Below are 18,089 nucleotides of genomic sequence, written 5' to 3'. Positions count from 1 at the left end.
TGTCTGTCTGTCTGTCTGTCCGTCTGTCTGTCTGTCTGTCTGTCTGTCTGTCTGTCTGTTTGTCTGTCTATCTGTCTGCCTGTCTGTGGCATCGTAGCTCCCGCACGGATGAACCAATTTCGATTTAGTTTTTTTTTGTTTAAAAGCTGAGTTAGTCGGGAATGTTCTTAGCCAAGTTTCATGAAACGAAGGGGTGTTATAAGTTTGACGTGTCCCTTTTTGGCGTTTGGCGAGTTTGAGTTTGATAAATACAATTTACCTCGACACATTTATCTCACATTTACCTATAGATACAAAGGAAAACTCCTTCGATAAAAAGTCAACACCGTCAAAATAGAAGTTGTTTTTCGGGATCGGTTGATGTTTGCCCAATTCGGCACGAAATTGCCTTCGGTACACGAGGCAGGCTTCATTTGCCTTCGATTTGCCTCGGCGGGTTTTGTCGATCAATTTTCGCGAGATAAATGGATGTCATATGTGCGTGATATGTGGACCGATATATTGTCTTGGCTATTATATACAGGTCATTTGAAGTGTGAAAGGACAGAATCATTTTATGTTAGAGTCAGACTAAGCTATGTTGGCAACTTTAACAACCCAATGCCTCACCATCTGAGCAACGAAAGGTAAACTCCGGCAGTACGGTCAAATTCGCTGCTTACTCAACTTGGTTGACTCTATGTTTGTGCCGCAAGCCTCAATTTATTTTATTAGGTGTTTACTGTTAACTTAAAATATGAGTAAAATACGTGTGGTGACGGGTTAAGAATTTCACCACCCCCTTTCTTCCCGTGGGTGTCGTAGAAGGCGACTGTGGGATATGGGTTAAATTGTGGCGTAGTAGGCGAGAGGCTGGCAACCTGTCACTGCAATGTCACAATTTCGTTTTCTGTCAACCCCTTATTTGCCAAGAGTGGCACTGAAACTTGAGTAGTTTCATGTGCTCTGCGTACCCGTTCATGGGATACAGGCGTGATTGTATGTATGTATGTATGAGTAAAATAAACGAAATTGTAATTGAAATAAATATTATAGGACATTCTTAATCAGATTGACTGAGTCCCACGGTAAGCTCAAGATGGCTTGTGTTGCAGGTACTCACTCAGACAACGATATATATAATATACAAATACTTATATACCTACATAGAAAACATCCATGACTCAGGAAAAAATATCTCATCAAACAAATAAATGCCCTTACTTATCCGCAAATAAGTAAGTATTTAGATTTTGACATGTATATTGTACTAGCTTTTTCCCGCGGCTTCGCTCGCGTTAGAAAGAAACAAAAAGTAGCCACTCTCCATCCCTTCAACTATCTCCACTGCAAAAATCTTATCAATTCGTCGCTCCGTTTTGCCGTGAAAGGCGGACAAACAAACAGACACACACACTTTCCCATTTATAATATTAGTATGGATTTGCATTTTGTAATATTATGTTATTTAGGTTGGTAAAATTTAAATTTTTTAAATGATATTACGTTGTAATTATTGTAAATATGTATTATAGTTATATAGTAGTTTAGGCATAAGAACAATTTTTGCATGCTTTTTAGTAGCTAAGTGTGCGATTCAATTTTATATTATGCTAGAAGACCCTAAATGTACCACACTTAAAGCAAATAAATATATTTGATTTCATTTCATTTCATTTCAATATAGTTTTAAAACTTCACAACCAAGTTCATATTTTCACCATTTTCACCATATCATGCGTTAGTGTCACTTCTTATTTAGAGAAATACGTGGTTAAAATCTTTCGGGTTCTGTATGAGTCATGGTGTTGTCTTGCTTGTATTATAGACTGTTTTTTATTCCAAGTGGCATAAAAATATAGTTAAGTATGTAATAAATGTTTTACCTTAGCCAAAAGCCAATTCTTAACATTCATTTACCTCGATTATTAACCTAAAAAGCGTGCCTCTTTTCAGTCCACACTGAAAACCTACAAGTATATGCCGGCGGCCGCGCCTTCGCGGCCCATTCAGTGGTGAGGACCTTGATATCGGCGATTGATATCGGCTGCTCTCTTGCGGTCCGTTTGTTAATGTAGATGAAAATTATGAAAGGCGGCATTTTGTGAACATCAAAGCAGTGAGCCTTCTGTACTTGTACTATTATATATTCTGTGCCCTCTTGCAATTTCCTCAGACGTCCCTCACAATCACACCTTCATGGCCGTAAAGGAACATTTTGCTTAAAAAGAAAACATAAATAAGGCGTATTTCGTTTATCTTGATTGCTGATCTGCAGAATACTTGGGAGAAATTTAGTAGGGTAGCAAAGACATTACGGCATTGACATAGGTAATATGTATACATTCCAAGACATACATATCGTCACTATACTTTTAAAAAATCTCGTATCTCACGCTGTTCCTCAAAGTTAAAACGCAGTAAGTCTATATGCATTCCATACATACTTACTACAATTTTCTTTTCATTGACAGACGAAGATACAAGTTTTTTTAAAAGTAGTGACGATATGTATGTATACACCGTCTTTTTATTGAATTCCATTAATTTTAAGGGGACCTTAGGTCAAATACAATTAATTTCTCTAGAAACTAGAGTCTTAACTCTTATGATTATCGAATTATTCGAAAAATAGTTTCATGACTGAACACGTGACATCATTACACTGGTCAAAAAGAGAAATAAAAAAACAAAGTGTGATGTAAAGCTGCATTTTTGGTATGTTATTTGGGGTCCTTGGGGGAATGTAGGACTATATTTTGCAAGCAAAAAAATGATGTGCTAACTTCGTAATTTAAAAAAAAAAGTAAAAAAATCTGACTTTTTTTGGTTTTTGCCGTTTTATTAAAAATCTATGCATTTTTGGTCAAAAGTTGCTGTGTAATGTTGAAAGCGCATTAAATTCCAAACAGTTTGACATCTTTTTTATCAATGTCCGTCAAATATTTTTTGAGATATGAAGCGTCAAAAAAAGAGCACTTTTCCCCTTTCTATGAAAATATTCGTTTTGCTAATATTTTGAGACAGATATCAGCAAAACAACTCAGGCTATTACATAAATTGTAAAAGGAAAATGTAGAAAATTTCAATAAGACCAAAAGAGTGCCAGTTATTTAAAAAATAGGATTATAATTGGTAATGGCCAAATGGGATAGTTTACATATATTTACAGGAGGCGTAGCGGAGAACGAATTATTATTATTTGGGGGCTGTTCAAGTATTACTCAGACACATATTTGCGTATATCAAATCAACATTTATTTAGTAAGTTAAGTTTACGGTCAGAAAAACCTCAGGATCGCCGCTTGGCGGAAAAAATATTTACGAGTAGAAAACCCTCATTAATTAAATCAGATTGTTCCGAAATTGTTCTTGTACGGACTGGTTTTTAAAGCATATCACTGAGGGTCAATAACATCGATGCAATCTCACGAGCGTTGTCGTGGACGTGCCCGAATCATAGTATTCTCCGTTTAACGAAATATCAGTACATAGTACTATATGTGTTGTATTGCACGCGCAGGTCTCTCACCGCCGCGCAGGTGTAGTCGGACCATAACTCGACAGTATACACGCTTGTACAAAAACTGAGGAACAGCTGTCTTTTTACGCTGTCACTACATTTGGCGAATCTTCTAGCCAACATGTTTGCCCTTGCTGCGGTGGCTCGCCTCTGCCTTTCTATGTCCTCCTGGTCTTTTAAACTGGACAACAAGATGTGGCCAAGATATTTGACTTCGTGTACTCTCCGCAATTGAACTCTATCAAGCAAAAGAGGTGGTACATGTGTGGTCATATGTGCTGCCTCCATGAGCATAAATTCAGACTTGTCCGGATTGTATCTCATGTTATGCTGGCTGGCGTATCTCTCGCATTCTGCAAGTAACTTACGCATAGCTCCCACAGATGGTGCTAGTAGGACCATATCGTCTGCATATGCGATGTGATTTATCATTTGCCCATTGATGGAGCAGCCAACCTCGGTACTGGTCAAAGCCTGCGACAGCCCATCCATGTACACGCTGAAGAGAGCCGGAAACATACTGCCTCCTTGTCTCACGCCACAGTTTAGCCCGCTGGCTGTGGACAGAGTTGACTTCCATCTTACTACGTTCTTCTGCTGGGAATACCACTTCTCCAGTATCTTAATAATTGGCGTGGGCGCTTTCCGTTCCCGTAGTTTATTCCACAGCAATTGGTGGTCAAATACAACTCAAGTGGACTTTCTATCACTAAAGGAGTTGTGCCATCAAGATGCAGAACCAGGACCCTCAAAAAGGAAAAGTAAAATGTAACTAATTCTGTTTTATTTTTCTAATTTACTAAACTTCAAAATTTTACTGAATTTTATTTCTTCATTAGTAATAGACTATTACTAATAGTCAAATCGATGCAAAGTTATCTTAGACAATTTTTTCAGATAAACGGATATCAAAGAAAGTAAGATCGAATATATAGCACTTTCAACCTAAAACTTTTAGCGTAAACTATTTTACCTTAACCAATCTACCAGACTCTTGGCTTCTCTATTTATAGATTTTTTTTTGTTTACCAAAGTAAGTATTTGTCTTACTGACCTTTATTTACACTAAAACTAAAGCAAAATAAATTTTATACAATGTTATATTGCAATATATATCATATCATGAAGTATTTTGCAGATATTTGTCTAAAAATATTGGCAAAACGCTACATTTTATAAATGCGTCAAGAATTAACCTTTTTTGACGCTTCATATCTCGAAAACTATTTGACGGACATTGATAAAAAAGATGTCAAACTGTTTGAAATTTAATGCGCTTTCAACATTACATAGCAACTTTTGACCAAAAACGCATAGTTTTTTAATAAAAAAATAAAAACCAAAAAAAAGTCCGATTTTTTTACTTTTTTTTTAAATTACGAAGTTAGCACACTTTTTATTTGCTTGCAAAATATAGTCTTACATTCCCCCAAGGACTCCAAATAACATACCAAAAATCCAGCTTTACATCACACTTTGTTTTTTTAGCCGATTTTCATGTAAGATTTGACCGGTGTACATGTACCACTTCCTAATTTTATTTGTTTAGTCTTGAACTTTAATTTTATAATTACGGTCCTCTCGCACTATTATTTAATTAATTTATTATGTATGAAAACGAAAAAACATCTTTTTTTTTCGAATTTAATAATTAGGTAGCGAATAAACCGGGTGGTCCCTGATAATGAATCTAACTGAGTATCGATTGAACGGAAAACAAAAAAAAGACGGGGTATAACTCCGTGTAGGTAGACAGATAAAGAAGGCATGACTATTTGTGTGTGTGTGGATTGAGTGAGCACCTTCCGAAAATAAAAAAAAATATGCTGATCATTTAGTAAAAGTTCTAAAACAATTGTAAAACGAATCTCTGAATTTGTAAAAAGATAAATCAAAAGATACAGCCATTAACATGTGCTCACTCAGTTCTCACAAACTACCAACGAAAACAGTGAATATATTCATTTAACATATAATATTTATATACTAACATTTAGTAAAAAATAGGCCAACCTACCTCTATAAATATTAGATCACCTAGTGAAGTATTAAATTTTTTACAAATAGTTTCTTATGCTCACTCAATCCTCACACTTTTGAAAAGCCGAATTTTGATGAAAAACATAAGATTTAGACCGCTATTTATGTGTATAGTTTAGTAAAAGTGAAATGGGAATTTGTAAAATACAAAACGAACCACTAACGTGTCAGGTTTTTTTATAACAAATTTTTGTAAGTGCTCACTCAGTCCACACGTTTTGAGAAAGTTAAAAATGTAAATATACACATACATAAGACACTCGAAAGTACTTCAACATTTAGTAAATTTTTTTACTAAATATCCACCATCTAATATTTTATATTCGTTGTCTGGTTTTAAAGATATTCAGACATAACTTTTCTCATACAAATGTATCAAGTAGGGTGACCACACTATGTCGGCTCCTGATTTTCCCCACCTTCCCATTGTCATATTGAGATTGGGGAGTTTGACTCTTTAGAAAGAAATAGTTATGTATTATTTTCCCGCTCCCATTTACAAATCCGGTACGCTCATCTGTTAGCACGATTAGATTACCAGGTTCTGGTTTCTTACTAGTGAAGTATTATATTCTTTGTTTCTTACCAATTATCATTCATGTCCTTTTTAATGCATGAATGTCGATATGGTTATTATCCTGACGTCGATAAAAATTACACAATACACATCATCACTAGGCCAAGAACATAACCTAAAAACAGTTTGCAGATGGAGAATTAATATGGTATTAGTTTAATATAAACTATTATCAAAATTGAACGAAACTCCCCAATCTCAATATGACAATGGGAAGGTGGGGAAAATCAGGAGCCGACATAGTGTGGTCACCCTACTTGATACATTTGTATGAGAAAAGTTATGTCTGAATATCTTTAAAACCAGACAACGAATATAAAATATTAGATGGTGGATATTTAGTAAAAATTTTACTAAATGTTGAAGTACTTTCGAGTGTCTTAGGTTCTACAAATCGTAAGATATTTACATTTTTAACTTTCTCAAAACGTGTGGACTGAGTGAGCACTTACAAAAATTTATTATAAAAAAACCTGACACGTTAGTGGTTCGTTTTGTATTTTACAAATTCCCATTTCACTTTTACTAAACTATACACATATAATAGCGGTCTAAATCTTATGTTTTTCATCAAAATTCGGCTTTTCAAAAGTGTGAGGATTGAGTGAGCATAAGAAACTATTTGTAAAAAATTAAATACGTCACTAGGTGATCTAATATTTATAGAGGTAGTTTGGCCTATTTTTTACTAAATGTTAGTATATAAATATTATATGTTAAATGAATATATTCACTGTTTTCGTTGGTAGTTTGTGAGAACTGAGTGAGCACATGTTAATGGCTGTATCTTTTGATTTATCTTTTTACAAATTCAGAGATTCGTTTTACAATTGTTTTAGAACTTTTACTAAATGATCAACATATTTTTTTTTAATTTTCGGAAGGTGCTCACTCAATCCACACACACACGACTATTTTTTGTCTAAACATCGCCGCTAAACACATACATATTAAAAGTAGGTAGGTACTCGAGGCTTGTATAGATTTCATTTTCGTGCTGTTTAAATTTAGGTATTTCTAAATCCCACAATTTTAACATAATACCGTGTAGGTGTCGCTATCGTTATCACGCAGCATATTTTACTTTGCGAATAATAAGAAGGATAATCCTTTAAAACCCGTAATCCGTTCGTTCGCCGCCATTTTTTCGCGTGTTCGAAATTGCAAATTGTTTTTATACCTAAATAAAAGAGGGCTGTTGATACGGTCTTAATATTTTTTACAGGATATTTACTACTTTTATCTACAGTTTTAGCTCTGCCTACCCCTTTATGGGATACAGGCGTGATTGTATGTTGTTGTTGTTGTTATGTTATCTATAGTTAACATGATATAATTATAGTTCTAACACATAATACTATTCAATATACTCTATGGTTCTAACTAACCAGTCTAAAAATTATTAGGCCCACTTGCACCAACCACTTAACTCAGGGTTAGTGGGCTGTCATCTGTCAAATTCCGTATAAAATGGTGGGTTAACCCTCCATTTTCGTTGGTGCAAGTGGCCCTTAGGAATCGCCAAGTTATGTCGTTTTGATTTTGGTACACTAAATATTTACTGTCTAGATTATCTGTTCTCGCCTTAGTCCGTTTTCACATTATCCGATCCGATAGCGGATGTCGGAAGTATTTCAATGGAAAAAATCCAAGATGGCGCCTGTAATGTATGGGATATCGGTGCGACATCCGATATCGGATCGGATAATGTGGAAACTACTGGAAACGCACTTACTCTCAACCGTTTCTGTTGCGGACTGTACAAGGAACTCATAACCATTCGTTTTAATACATTTTTTAATATCCTGCGGCATCTGCCTACCCTCGCTAAGTACCAGCTTAAACCGGTACTTGACATATGTTATGTGTGTAATGAAAAAACTCATCCTATGTCATTACTCCAAACATATGACTTAAATATACATACCTGCATACATACAGTCAACCAATTGGAACCCTAGGCCACTCTACAACCAGGTTAAAATGACAAGCAGTAAGAGATTTTTTAAAATCTGATTTATAACGTCACTATGACATAGTTCTACAGTGGCCTAGGGTTCCAATTGGTTGACTGGACATTTATAAACCTATACAAAGTAAACTTTAATTTAAACCGCTTAGCTGTACAAGACAGTCGTACTCACTAAATTTTACAACATCCATGCGGTTTTTAGAGAGCCTTTGTTCCAACTGTTTATTCAGTTATGTTAGCGCCTGCCACAAAAATGAAGGCAAAAACGTTGTTTACGATTGTTTTTGTCCGACCTCTCGCGGTCAGGCGTTTTGCAAACACTGCATGTTCTTGTTTTGTGGAATTAGTTTATCGTACTATTTAAATTGTATTACATAAAATAATAATGTAAACGGGATTTTTTTGTTGATTTTAGTGAACTTTAAGTTTATAAAACATACGAGTACCTAACTTTGTTCCTTGAAAATGTAATATGGAGTGGCAACGCCAAAAAAATATTGTAGAAATTTTATAAGTGACAATAACTACAGTTTGAAATAAAACTATGGAAACGGATTAAATCGCGTATAATTAATTTACAATTCATCCCGACGTTTCGAACTCTTTACACGTCGAACGTCGGGATGAATTGTAAATTCATTATACGCGATTTAACCCATTTCCATAGTTTTATTTTATAATTAACTATCGCGGTAACCGAAGACAATATTCTATAGTTTGAAGTTTATTCGTCTATTAAATTTACTTACCTGTATTTGACTTGCGAGGTAAGAAGAATTTCTATTACCATAGTAACACGATGTTCACGTACCTACTATTATTCTTGAATTACATTTGCGAGTTCCTTACCTACCGATCCAATATAGGAGTATTGAAGAAAAATGTTATTTTTACCTCACCTCAATACCGAATGAAATGAAACGTGATGAAATAGGTACCTGGTACAAGGTGGGTAAGATAGGTAATTGTATTTAGATCAATTATTTTCCCTCGGTATTTGGTACTTCCAAATCTTCCAATATAAACATTCTTCCTCAATGGAAGATTATGTTACGAAAAAGTACCTACTCATACTACTTATTATCGGAAAATTATATTTTTTTCGGTCCAAGTTCGGTAATTGTGTTCGGAAATGTCTAGATTTATCCCAAAAAATACATGTTATCAAAATCGAAAAATCAAAAGTAAACTAAAACGTTAGTTAACGTACACTGTCGTAAACTTGGGTTTAAAATGTCATATCATGTCATGTCATCATTAAGTGTCATAACTAGGTATAAATTTTATTCATATTCATATTGATATATGAATATGAATTATACAAGTAAAATAAGTAGTTATCTCTCGACCATACATCTTCTTTAGGTTTACATCATATCACTAGTCAGTAAAATCCATCATTAAAAATAATGATTCAGTCTGATCACGTCATAACCATTTAACACCTCATCCCGAATTTTTTTTTTTTTTGTAAACATCCTGCATTTATTTTCAACCAGCAACTGATAAAAGGCATTTAGTTTTGATACCCGATTTAAAAAGGTAGCGGTACATTGACCGTTATTTCTCGAGACCTCCCTTCGAAATTCAAAAAGTCTTACTAATATAGTCCTCTCATTCCAAGGAGTACAGTTATAAAAAGTATTTCATTCATATATTTTGTAAGGAGCTTACGCCCTTTGGTTTCCAGTTATACGTAAAGTTATTTCACATGCTTGAATAATGGGTGGTGAATAACTCGAACGGTCAAAGGAATCTCTTAGGGCCTAGTCAAGTTACAAATAATAAGTAGGTAATACATTTACCCACTTATAAACACAAACGTTATGTAGGTACTTAAAGCAATAAGGTGCATTAGGGTAATTTCGAAAGTCACATAATAATCACCATTATTTTCATCACATCAAGGGAATCCCTTTCGAAATTACCCGAGCATTTCTGTGCTTCGAAATTACCCTAATGGGTCTTATTAAATTTTATCAATAAGTAACTTAATTGATTCTTTAGTCTGTCTGCAACAAATCCAATACTTAAAGTTTTCATTTTTTAATTTTCTCACAAAACTCCTATCCTATGTATGTGGTCACAAAGTAATAATACATTAGCCTGTCCAGAAATATATTATGACTATTATCAAGAGGGAGGGCCCTGTGATTCTGATTTAGGTACCTATGCGGTGACAATTCTGTATAGTATGATGAAAATAGTTCTAATACAATTCCGCAACATACATGGCGCGTAGTCATATATCCTGGTCAGGCTTTAAGTGTGTAGTCGGTAAGCATTTCAAACAACACTGCTTGTTAAATTTAAAAAGAGAACTGCTTTTAAGGAATGTTTAATGAGTATGACGGGAGTAAACAAGATGGTGGACGGTGATTGGGTTCCGTTTAAAAATGGAACTGAACGTTCGATGTTTGGTTCGTTAAACCAATTAATTTTATTGTATTTTTTTCAATGTCAGACTGGATCGTTTTATAAAAATACCTAGTTATTTTAAAATAAGTATTTAGTAGTTTCATAAACAAGATTTGAAACCAGTATAAGCTAAGTTAAATAAACAAACACTCACCTCCGCAAGTCTCTCTAAAATCCGAACAGCAGTCCCCCAATTTCAAGCAAGCATGGTCACAGTAACACGGCTTGTCCGTCAAGTCCTCAATAATCGCGTTCTGATGAGCCTTCTGCACTACACAGGCACTGTCCCGCCCAGGACAGCAAAGGTTGGCGTCCCTACAGTTGTTGGCTCCACAGTTCCCCGCCAGCAGGAAAACAAAACACAACCAGTAACGGAACATTTTTGAATTTCGAACGGATTTGAGTTTCGAACGGATCTGGAAAAAAAGAAAAAGTTTGTTTAGTTTTTTAATCGGGTTTGAAATGGAAAATAGAGGTGGAAAAATAGCTTGTTTTTTAAATGGTAATTGGATTTAGTTTTCTAGTTATAACGACCTAATTATAAATACGTACCTACATGGATATAGTCATTGATATGTGAGTGTGTACGGGAAAACGTCTCACTTTGTTGATTGCTATATAGCTGCTCTGTCAGTTTATTCATATAAAGATACAAATACCTAAATCTCGCCTTAATGGTACCCTCGCCTTGTCGGTTATAACCGACAAAGTGGGACGTTTTACTGAACACACTCACATATGTTTTATTTTTTTTTATTTAATATCACATTACAACGTAGTAGAGCGGCGAGAGGGTCTCGGGAAAAGTTGATGTGACTGGAGAGTATACTGCTGACAAGTGGTATCGTTGTGATCGGTACACTTTACTGAGTACGAAATAATGACTTGTCACTTTCTCAGACTGTGGGGGGGTTAACTATGACGTCACAAAGATCGCGGTCCCGGGTTTAATTTTTTTGCCAATTTGTCTAGAACCCCTTATCCAATTTTGAAAAATGAGGTGTCGATTGAAAGTGTATAACATGCTGATTAAGATTTATTATATGTGAAAAGTATAGTTTTGTTAGTTATTTTTTAATTAACAATAATGCAAAAAATACGTTTTTTTTTTACTCTCTTTTTTGATTTTTGTGACTCAAAAAGGCAATGAAAACGGCCACTTAGCTAAAAAATATGTTATATAAATCATTTAACTACATTATTAAGCTATCTGTTGCTTTTTAAATTTCTACGATCGGATAATAAATAAGCAAACTACAACCACATACCTGTAGGCGGGGAGTACCGCTTGACACGCGTTCCCATACATTCGGCGTCTACCAAATTACACCTCGCGCAAAATTCGTTTCAAGCAGATATACCTCTAATCTTATTCATCGTAACCTATCAATATTGGTATCATTTGAAAGCACAATTAAAGTACTTTAAAAAACAATGTCAATCATTTTTTTTAAATCAATAATCGCCAGTCTGTGGTGGTTACAAAGGAAAAAGTGGGTATGCAATTTGACTGGTTTCCTAGGTTTGATACCCTAGACGAGTTTAAAAGGGGAGGTAAAGGTGACATATGGGTTTTTTCTCTGGCCTAAAAGCTACACAGAGGGTCAGGGAGAAAAAACTAGGGTTTAAGTTTAGTTTTAAGTTATTTTTTCCTTTATTTGTTGATTTTATTGTGTTAAATTTTTTGTAATTTTATCAAGGATACACGTTGGTTTCTTTTGCTAAAAGTTGCCTTTTTTATGAGAAATGTTATGAATTTTATGGCTTTTTCCGATAGAGACTAAAATTAACTTTCAAATAAGGCCACATAGTCATACTTTTACTTATATAATATTAAGGGTATGACTATGTATCAGTAGGCCACATAGTCATACTTTTACTTATATAATATTAAGGGTATGACTATGTATCAGTATGACTATGTGGCCTTATTTGAAAGTTAATTTTAGTCTCTATCGGAAAATGCCATGAAATTCATAACATTTCTCATAAAAAAGGGAATTTTCAGCAAAAGAAACCAATGTGTATCCTTGATAAAATTACAAAAAAATTAAACACAATAAAATCAACAAATAAAAGAAAAATAACTTAAAACTAAACTTAAACCCTAGTTTTTTTCTCCCTGACCCTCTGTATAGCTTTTAGGCCAGAGAACAACCCATATGTCACCTTTACCTCCCCTTTTAAACTCGACTAGGTATCAAACCTAGGAAACCAGTCAAATTGCATACCCACTTTTTTCCTTTGTAACCACCACAGACTGGCGATTATTGATTTTATGAAAATGATTGACATTGTTTCTTAAAGTACTTTAATTGTACTTTCAAATGATACCAATATTGATAGGTTACGATGAATAAGATTAGAGGTATATCTGCTTGAAACGAATTTTGCGCGAGGTGTAATTTGGTAGACGCCGAATGTATGGGAACGCGTGTCAAGCGGTACTCCCCGCCTACAGGTATGTGGTTGTAGTTTGCTTATTTATTATTCGATCGTAGAAATTTAAAAAGCAACAGATAGCTTAATAATGTAGTTAAATGATTTATATAACATATTTTTTAGCTAAGTGGCCGTTTTCATTGCCTTTTGAGTCACAAAAATCAAAAAAGAGAGTAAAAAAAAAAGTATTTTTTGCATTATTATTAATTAAAAAATAACTAACAAAACTATACTCTTCACATATAATAAATCTTAATCAGCATGTTATACGCTTTCAATCGACACCTCATTTTTCAAAATTGGATAAGGGGTTCTAGACAAATTGGCAAAAAATTGAAACCCGGGACCGCGATCTTTGTGACGTCATAGTTAACCCCCCCACAGTCTGAGAAAGTGACAAGTCATTATTTCGTACTCAGTAAAGTCTACCGATCACAACGATACCACTTGTCAGCAGTATACTCTCCAGTCACATCAACTTCAAAACTAGACGACTTTTTTCAATTCCGCCGCCTTACTAACGTACAATCTTAAAATTCAAGTAGGTAGGTACCTATTGTTTAGTTTTGGGGCGAGATTGATGCGTGTAAGGTCCCCTGATATTTATTTCATTTATATGATTCGTGTACTAACAAATTAATTTTTCACCACACCAACTGATAAAGGCTTTCTTTGCTATTCGAAAACAGATAGCAAAATTGCATTTTATCCACAAGAGTGCAAAGTAATTTCATACAAATTTTAACTTGATGTCTAAAGCTGGGTGTGGGAATTCACGTATAAATGATGATTTTGAATCATACACGTTAAATAAATTGAAGTTTTTTATTTATTTTGATGTTTTACAGTTCATATTTTCATAGTGTTGGTGTGGTGAAAAATTTTTTGTTTCACTCGGTGGCAAAGTTTGTTTAACCTTCGTGCCTTGATACCCTCGCAACGCTCAAGATTCCACATTCTGAACCACTCGCTACGCTCGCGGTTCAATATTGGAATCTTTCGCTTGCTCGGGTATCAATATTGGCACGTCCGGTTAAACAACAACTTTGCCCCCTTGTAAAACAAATAACTATTGCTATTGAATAAATGGTAAATAAAATGTTAAATTATTTGCAATTCCGTAAGTGGAAAAATACTGGCACAATTAGCCATGCTACTTGTGCAACATATTTTTATGTATGTAAATATATTATAGATGTTATTGTATTGTTAAAGAAGGTTTATATTCAAAACTATACTTATGGTCGCTAACAAGCGCTAGACTGAAACTTGCACTCTAATAAAAAATGTTACCTAGATCAAAAAATATTGAATGAAAAAACATCAGAAACACACACTCCAAAAGAAATAAATTCTATTTAGTTTTGAAGCGACCAAAAAAAGTAAGCAACTAAAAATAAAAATAAAGTAAAAAAATATATAAAAACAACACAAAAAAAGCACAAAAAGTAATTATCACTAGTGCCTCCTGTGAGGTTTGAACTCACGACCCCTGGTTTACGAGACCAGTGCTCTACCACTGAGCTAAAGAGGCTTACGTAAGCGACGACGAAATAGTGGTTCAGTTGCTCTGACGGCGTTCGAAGCATGGGATGTAGGTATACATCGTATATTCATGTATATTGGTATATTGTTATAATTGTTTTAAATAAGTAGGTATTTAGTATAATTTCATTATCTCTTGTAGTTAATTTATGATACCTTTTTTTTACTGTAATATGAACCAAGCGCAACTTAAATATTTAAAATAATATTTCTCACCCGAACCATTTATACTTTATATTATTATGTAGTCACATAAGGTAAATATGTCAATAATATTAAAAATAAGTAGATCATCATCATCAGCTTTAATTTTTTTACGCACGACATTGGCGCCTCTGGTGGTTATATGAATAAGTAAATACCTATCTATTCGAGAATAGCAAAATGCAAAATGGTGCCGAAAAGGTAAGCCTACCTACCTAATGATTTCGGTAAATCACAAAGACGAGTTATTTTTTATCGTTTGAAATATTGGATATCAATATCGATAACACGTTATTAGTCGGTAAAACTAGTTCTCTAAAAATTTCGCACCAATTTTATTTAATTGCCACTTTTTCTGCTGACGGGCATAGCTTGACAGACTATACGTACTCAATGAATCACAAGCACATTACCCCAGAAAAATGATTCATCTTTTAGTTGACAACAATATAGGTACGAGTTTTTTCCCGCGTATGATTTACTGTCAATATACTCCGTTCAATCTGTCTTGATGTCCGGTCTTACGTATGGATAAATACACTATTTATTAGAAATAAGTAAACCTGTACAAAGAAAATAGATATGGAGGAATGATCCTCTATAGTAAGTATAATTTGTAGTCACAGTGCATAGACTGCAATCTCTCCAAAGGATTAAAACTATTAGGAACTCCGTTTTGACATATTGGCCTATTAATGATAAAGCCCCGTAGCTGAATGGCATTTCTGCGAAACGAATCGCAATCGACTAGGCTTGTGTCGTTCACGAACTATGAACTGTTAGGAATAAAATCCCATCAATGACCGAAATGAACTGAATCTTTCCGTGGTCTGAGAATCGGTCTTTGCTCATTTAGTTCAGTATAGGATCGGCGAGCGCGAGCGGTTTGGATCGAGAACGAATGTGTGACTGCGTCGACCGAGAGCGAGAGCTATTTAGCAGAGCAACAAAAAAAGTCAAGTTTTCATATTAAACTTCGGTTACTTACAACCTTTCGGCCCGGAATGTTACTATCTGTGGGCTATTCGTATCATTTTGACACTATTCGGTCCCATTCGTTCTGGGTGGCTAGCCGAATGGCACAAACGCTCACGAAACGAAGCGCTAGTAGATATCTATCTCTATCGCGCTTGCGTATTGGCGCGACAGAGCCAGCGGCGTATCGCTTTCGTTTGGCGTCGGAGAAATGCCATTCGGCTACGGGGCCTGATCTTTCCGACCGCAGTGGTCGCTGGTCTGACTGAACGAAATGAGCAAAAGACCTAAAAGAGCGAACTAGTTCGTGGGAGCGATTGAACGAGATCGGAGCGCTCCGATCAACGAACGAAACGGCACAAGCCTACAATCGACACACCACCGAAATGTAGTACCTTACTCTGTCGCGCCAATACGCAAGAGCGATAGAGATAGATAACTACGAAAAATATATGAAATACAAAATAATTGATTCAACATAAATGGTGGAGGGTAGAATAATTTTCTGCCAACAAATTGCTGTGCAGTTTGGCAGATAAGCACAAAACTTTACGCTTAGACAGGTCTCCACGGAAGACCAGCTTCAAGTTACGTGGTAGGTAACTTGACAAAATGCTGAGGGGAGATGTTTTCAGTGACGTTAGTATAATGCCTATTAATGTGTATCATAGATCATAGACGTAAGGAATATTGTTAACGTCCTGAATAAAAATATTTTCCCCTCACTAGCTCGGAAACACGTGTTTTGTCCTTTAATACCAGCGGGTAAAAACGCATTTTATCCACTAGTGGGTAAAGTAATTTGACCTTGAATAAAGTCAAATTAACTGCTTTAAAATTGATAAAAGTAGGTGAATCTAGTATTAAAGATGATTTACCACCTGTGGAACTACTGGAAGCAATAAACGCATTTTTTGCGTTATACCTAGTTTCCTCGCTATAGTATGTATGTATGTATGTATGTATGTATGTATAAACTCTTTATTGTACAAAACACAAAACACAAATATGACACAGGATAGACAGTACAAAGGCGAACTTATCCCTTTAAGGGATTTCTTCCAGCTAACCTTTGAGTAGGTGAAATGTGATGAAGAATGGTAGACAAATATAGCACTTAGTACAACAGTTTATAGGAAAGCCCATAAAAATATAAAAGAGACTAAAACAAAAAATAATAAAATAAAATTGGAATAAAAGGTACATCAAATATAAAGAATATATAACAATATATATAGTAAATAAATATATATTTATATATAGTATCTATAACTAGTTACAAACAAGTCATCCATGTTCCGATAGCCACAGCTTTTTTAACTGCCCCTTGAGCGAGGCAACGGACTGCGATTTCCTTAAGGACGGAAGCAACTCATTCCAAAGTTGAACCGCTCGCACTGCAAAAGATTTACTATACGCATGGGATTTATGATGAGGTGTTGCCAGTGCAAGATTAGAACTAGAACGTAGACGATGGCCACTACCGTCCGCCATAAATTTAAATTTTTGTGAAAGATAAAGAGGAGACGAAGGATTAAACAGAACATTAAATAGGAGAGAAAGAATATGCAGATCCCTGCGACGGCGGATGGGAAGCCACTTGAGTTGACTGCGAAAGAGGGAAACATGGTCGAATTTCTTTAGCCCGAATATAAATCTTATGCACACGTTCTGGAGGCGTTCAAGTTTGTCAAGCAGTTCCTGTCTTAGATCGAGAAAAGAAATATCGGCATAATCGAGAAGAGGAAGTAAAAGAGACTGAGCCAACATAACCTTAGTCTGATGCGGGAGGAAGTTCTGCAGACGCTTGAGGGAATGTAGAGAGGCAAAAATCTTACGACTTATTTCGGAGACTTGAGGGTCCCATGAAAGCGTTTGGTCCATAACAATACCGAGGTTTTTGACAGTGGAAGAGAACGGAATCGGAGTTCCCTCGAACAATATATCTGGTAGAACCTGGTGAGGCAGTTTGGAGATGGAGTAAGGACTACCAATGATTATTGCTTGCGACTTTGCGGTGTTAACTTTCAGCCCAAACGATGATGCCCATTCACTTATTGCTTCCAAGTCAGAGTTAATTTGGCCTACTAGAGAACTGACGTCGTCAAGGTTGGACGCTGAATATATTTGTAAATCGTCCGCATAAAGGTGATACGAGGATTTCAAACGCTTAGTAATGCTATCAATAAAAATGGAAAATAGTAATGGTGACAGTACACCTCCCTGGGGGACACCGGCCAAAAGTTCAGTCCATTCGGAGACCTTGTCATCAATCCGGACTCGCTGCCGCCTCCCAAAAAGGTAACTACGGAACCAGGACAGAGATATAGGGGAAAAATTAAGATTATTAAGAAACGCAAGAAGTATATCGAAGTCCACCGTATTAAAGGCACTACTAAAGTCCAAAAGAACCA

The 18,089-nt window shown here is 35.3% G+C and overlaps 1 protein-coding gene and 1 non-coding gene across 2 annotated transcripts in view; both read right to left on the bottom strand.

The window, feature by feature from the left end:
• The window catches only part of LOC125236363 (somatomedin-B and thrombospondin type-1 domain-containing protein), a 127,476-nt gene that overhangs the window by 59,048 nt on the left and 50,339 nt on the right, over positions 1 to 18,089 (bottom strand). Inside the window, exon 2 of the mRNA XM_048143143.1 lies at positions 10,664 to 10,925. Coding sequence (XP_047999100.1) covers positions 10,664 to 10,889 — 226 coding nt within the window. The 5' untranslated portion in view covers positions 10,890 to 10,925. The remainder of the gene's footprint in view (positions 1 to 10,663; positions 10,926 to 18,089) is intronic.
• On the bottom strand, positions 14,414 to 14,485 carry Trnat-cgu. The gene has a single exon. It is a non-coding gene; the product is annotated as a tRNA-Thr (tRNA).

This window comes from Leguminivora glycinivorella, chromosome 19 (genome assembly GCF_023078275.1).
Source record: "Leguminivora glycinivorella isolate SPB_JAAS2020 chromosome 19, LegGlyc_1.1, whole genome shotgun sequence".
Classification (NCBI taxonomy): domain Eukaryota; kingdom Metazoa; phylum Arthropoda; class Insecta; order Lepidoptera; family Tortricidae; genus Leguminivora; species Leguminivora glycinivorella.
The sequence above is the reverse complement of the archived record's forward strand: the minus strand, read 5'-3'. Positions and strand labels throughout refer to the sequence as shown.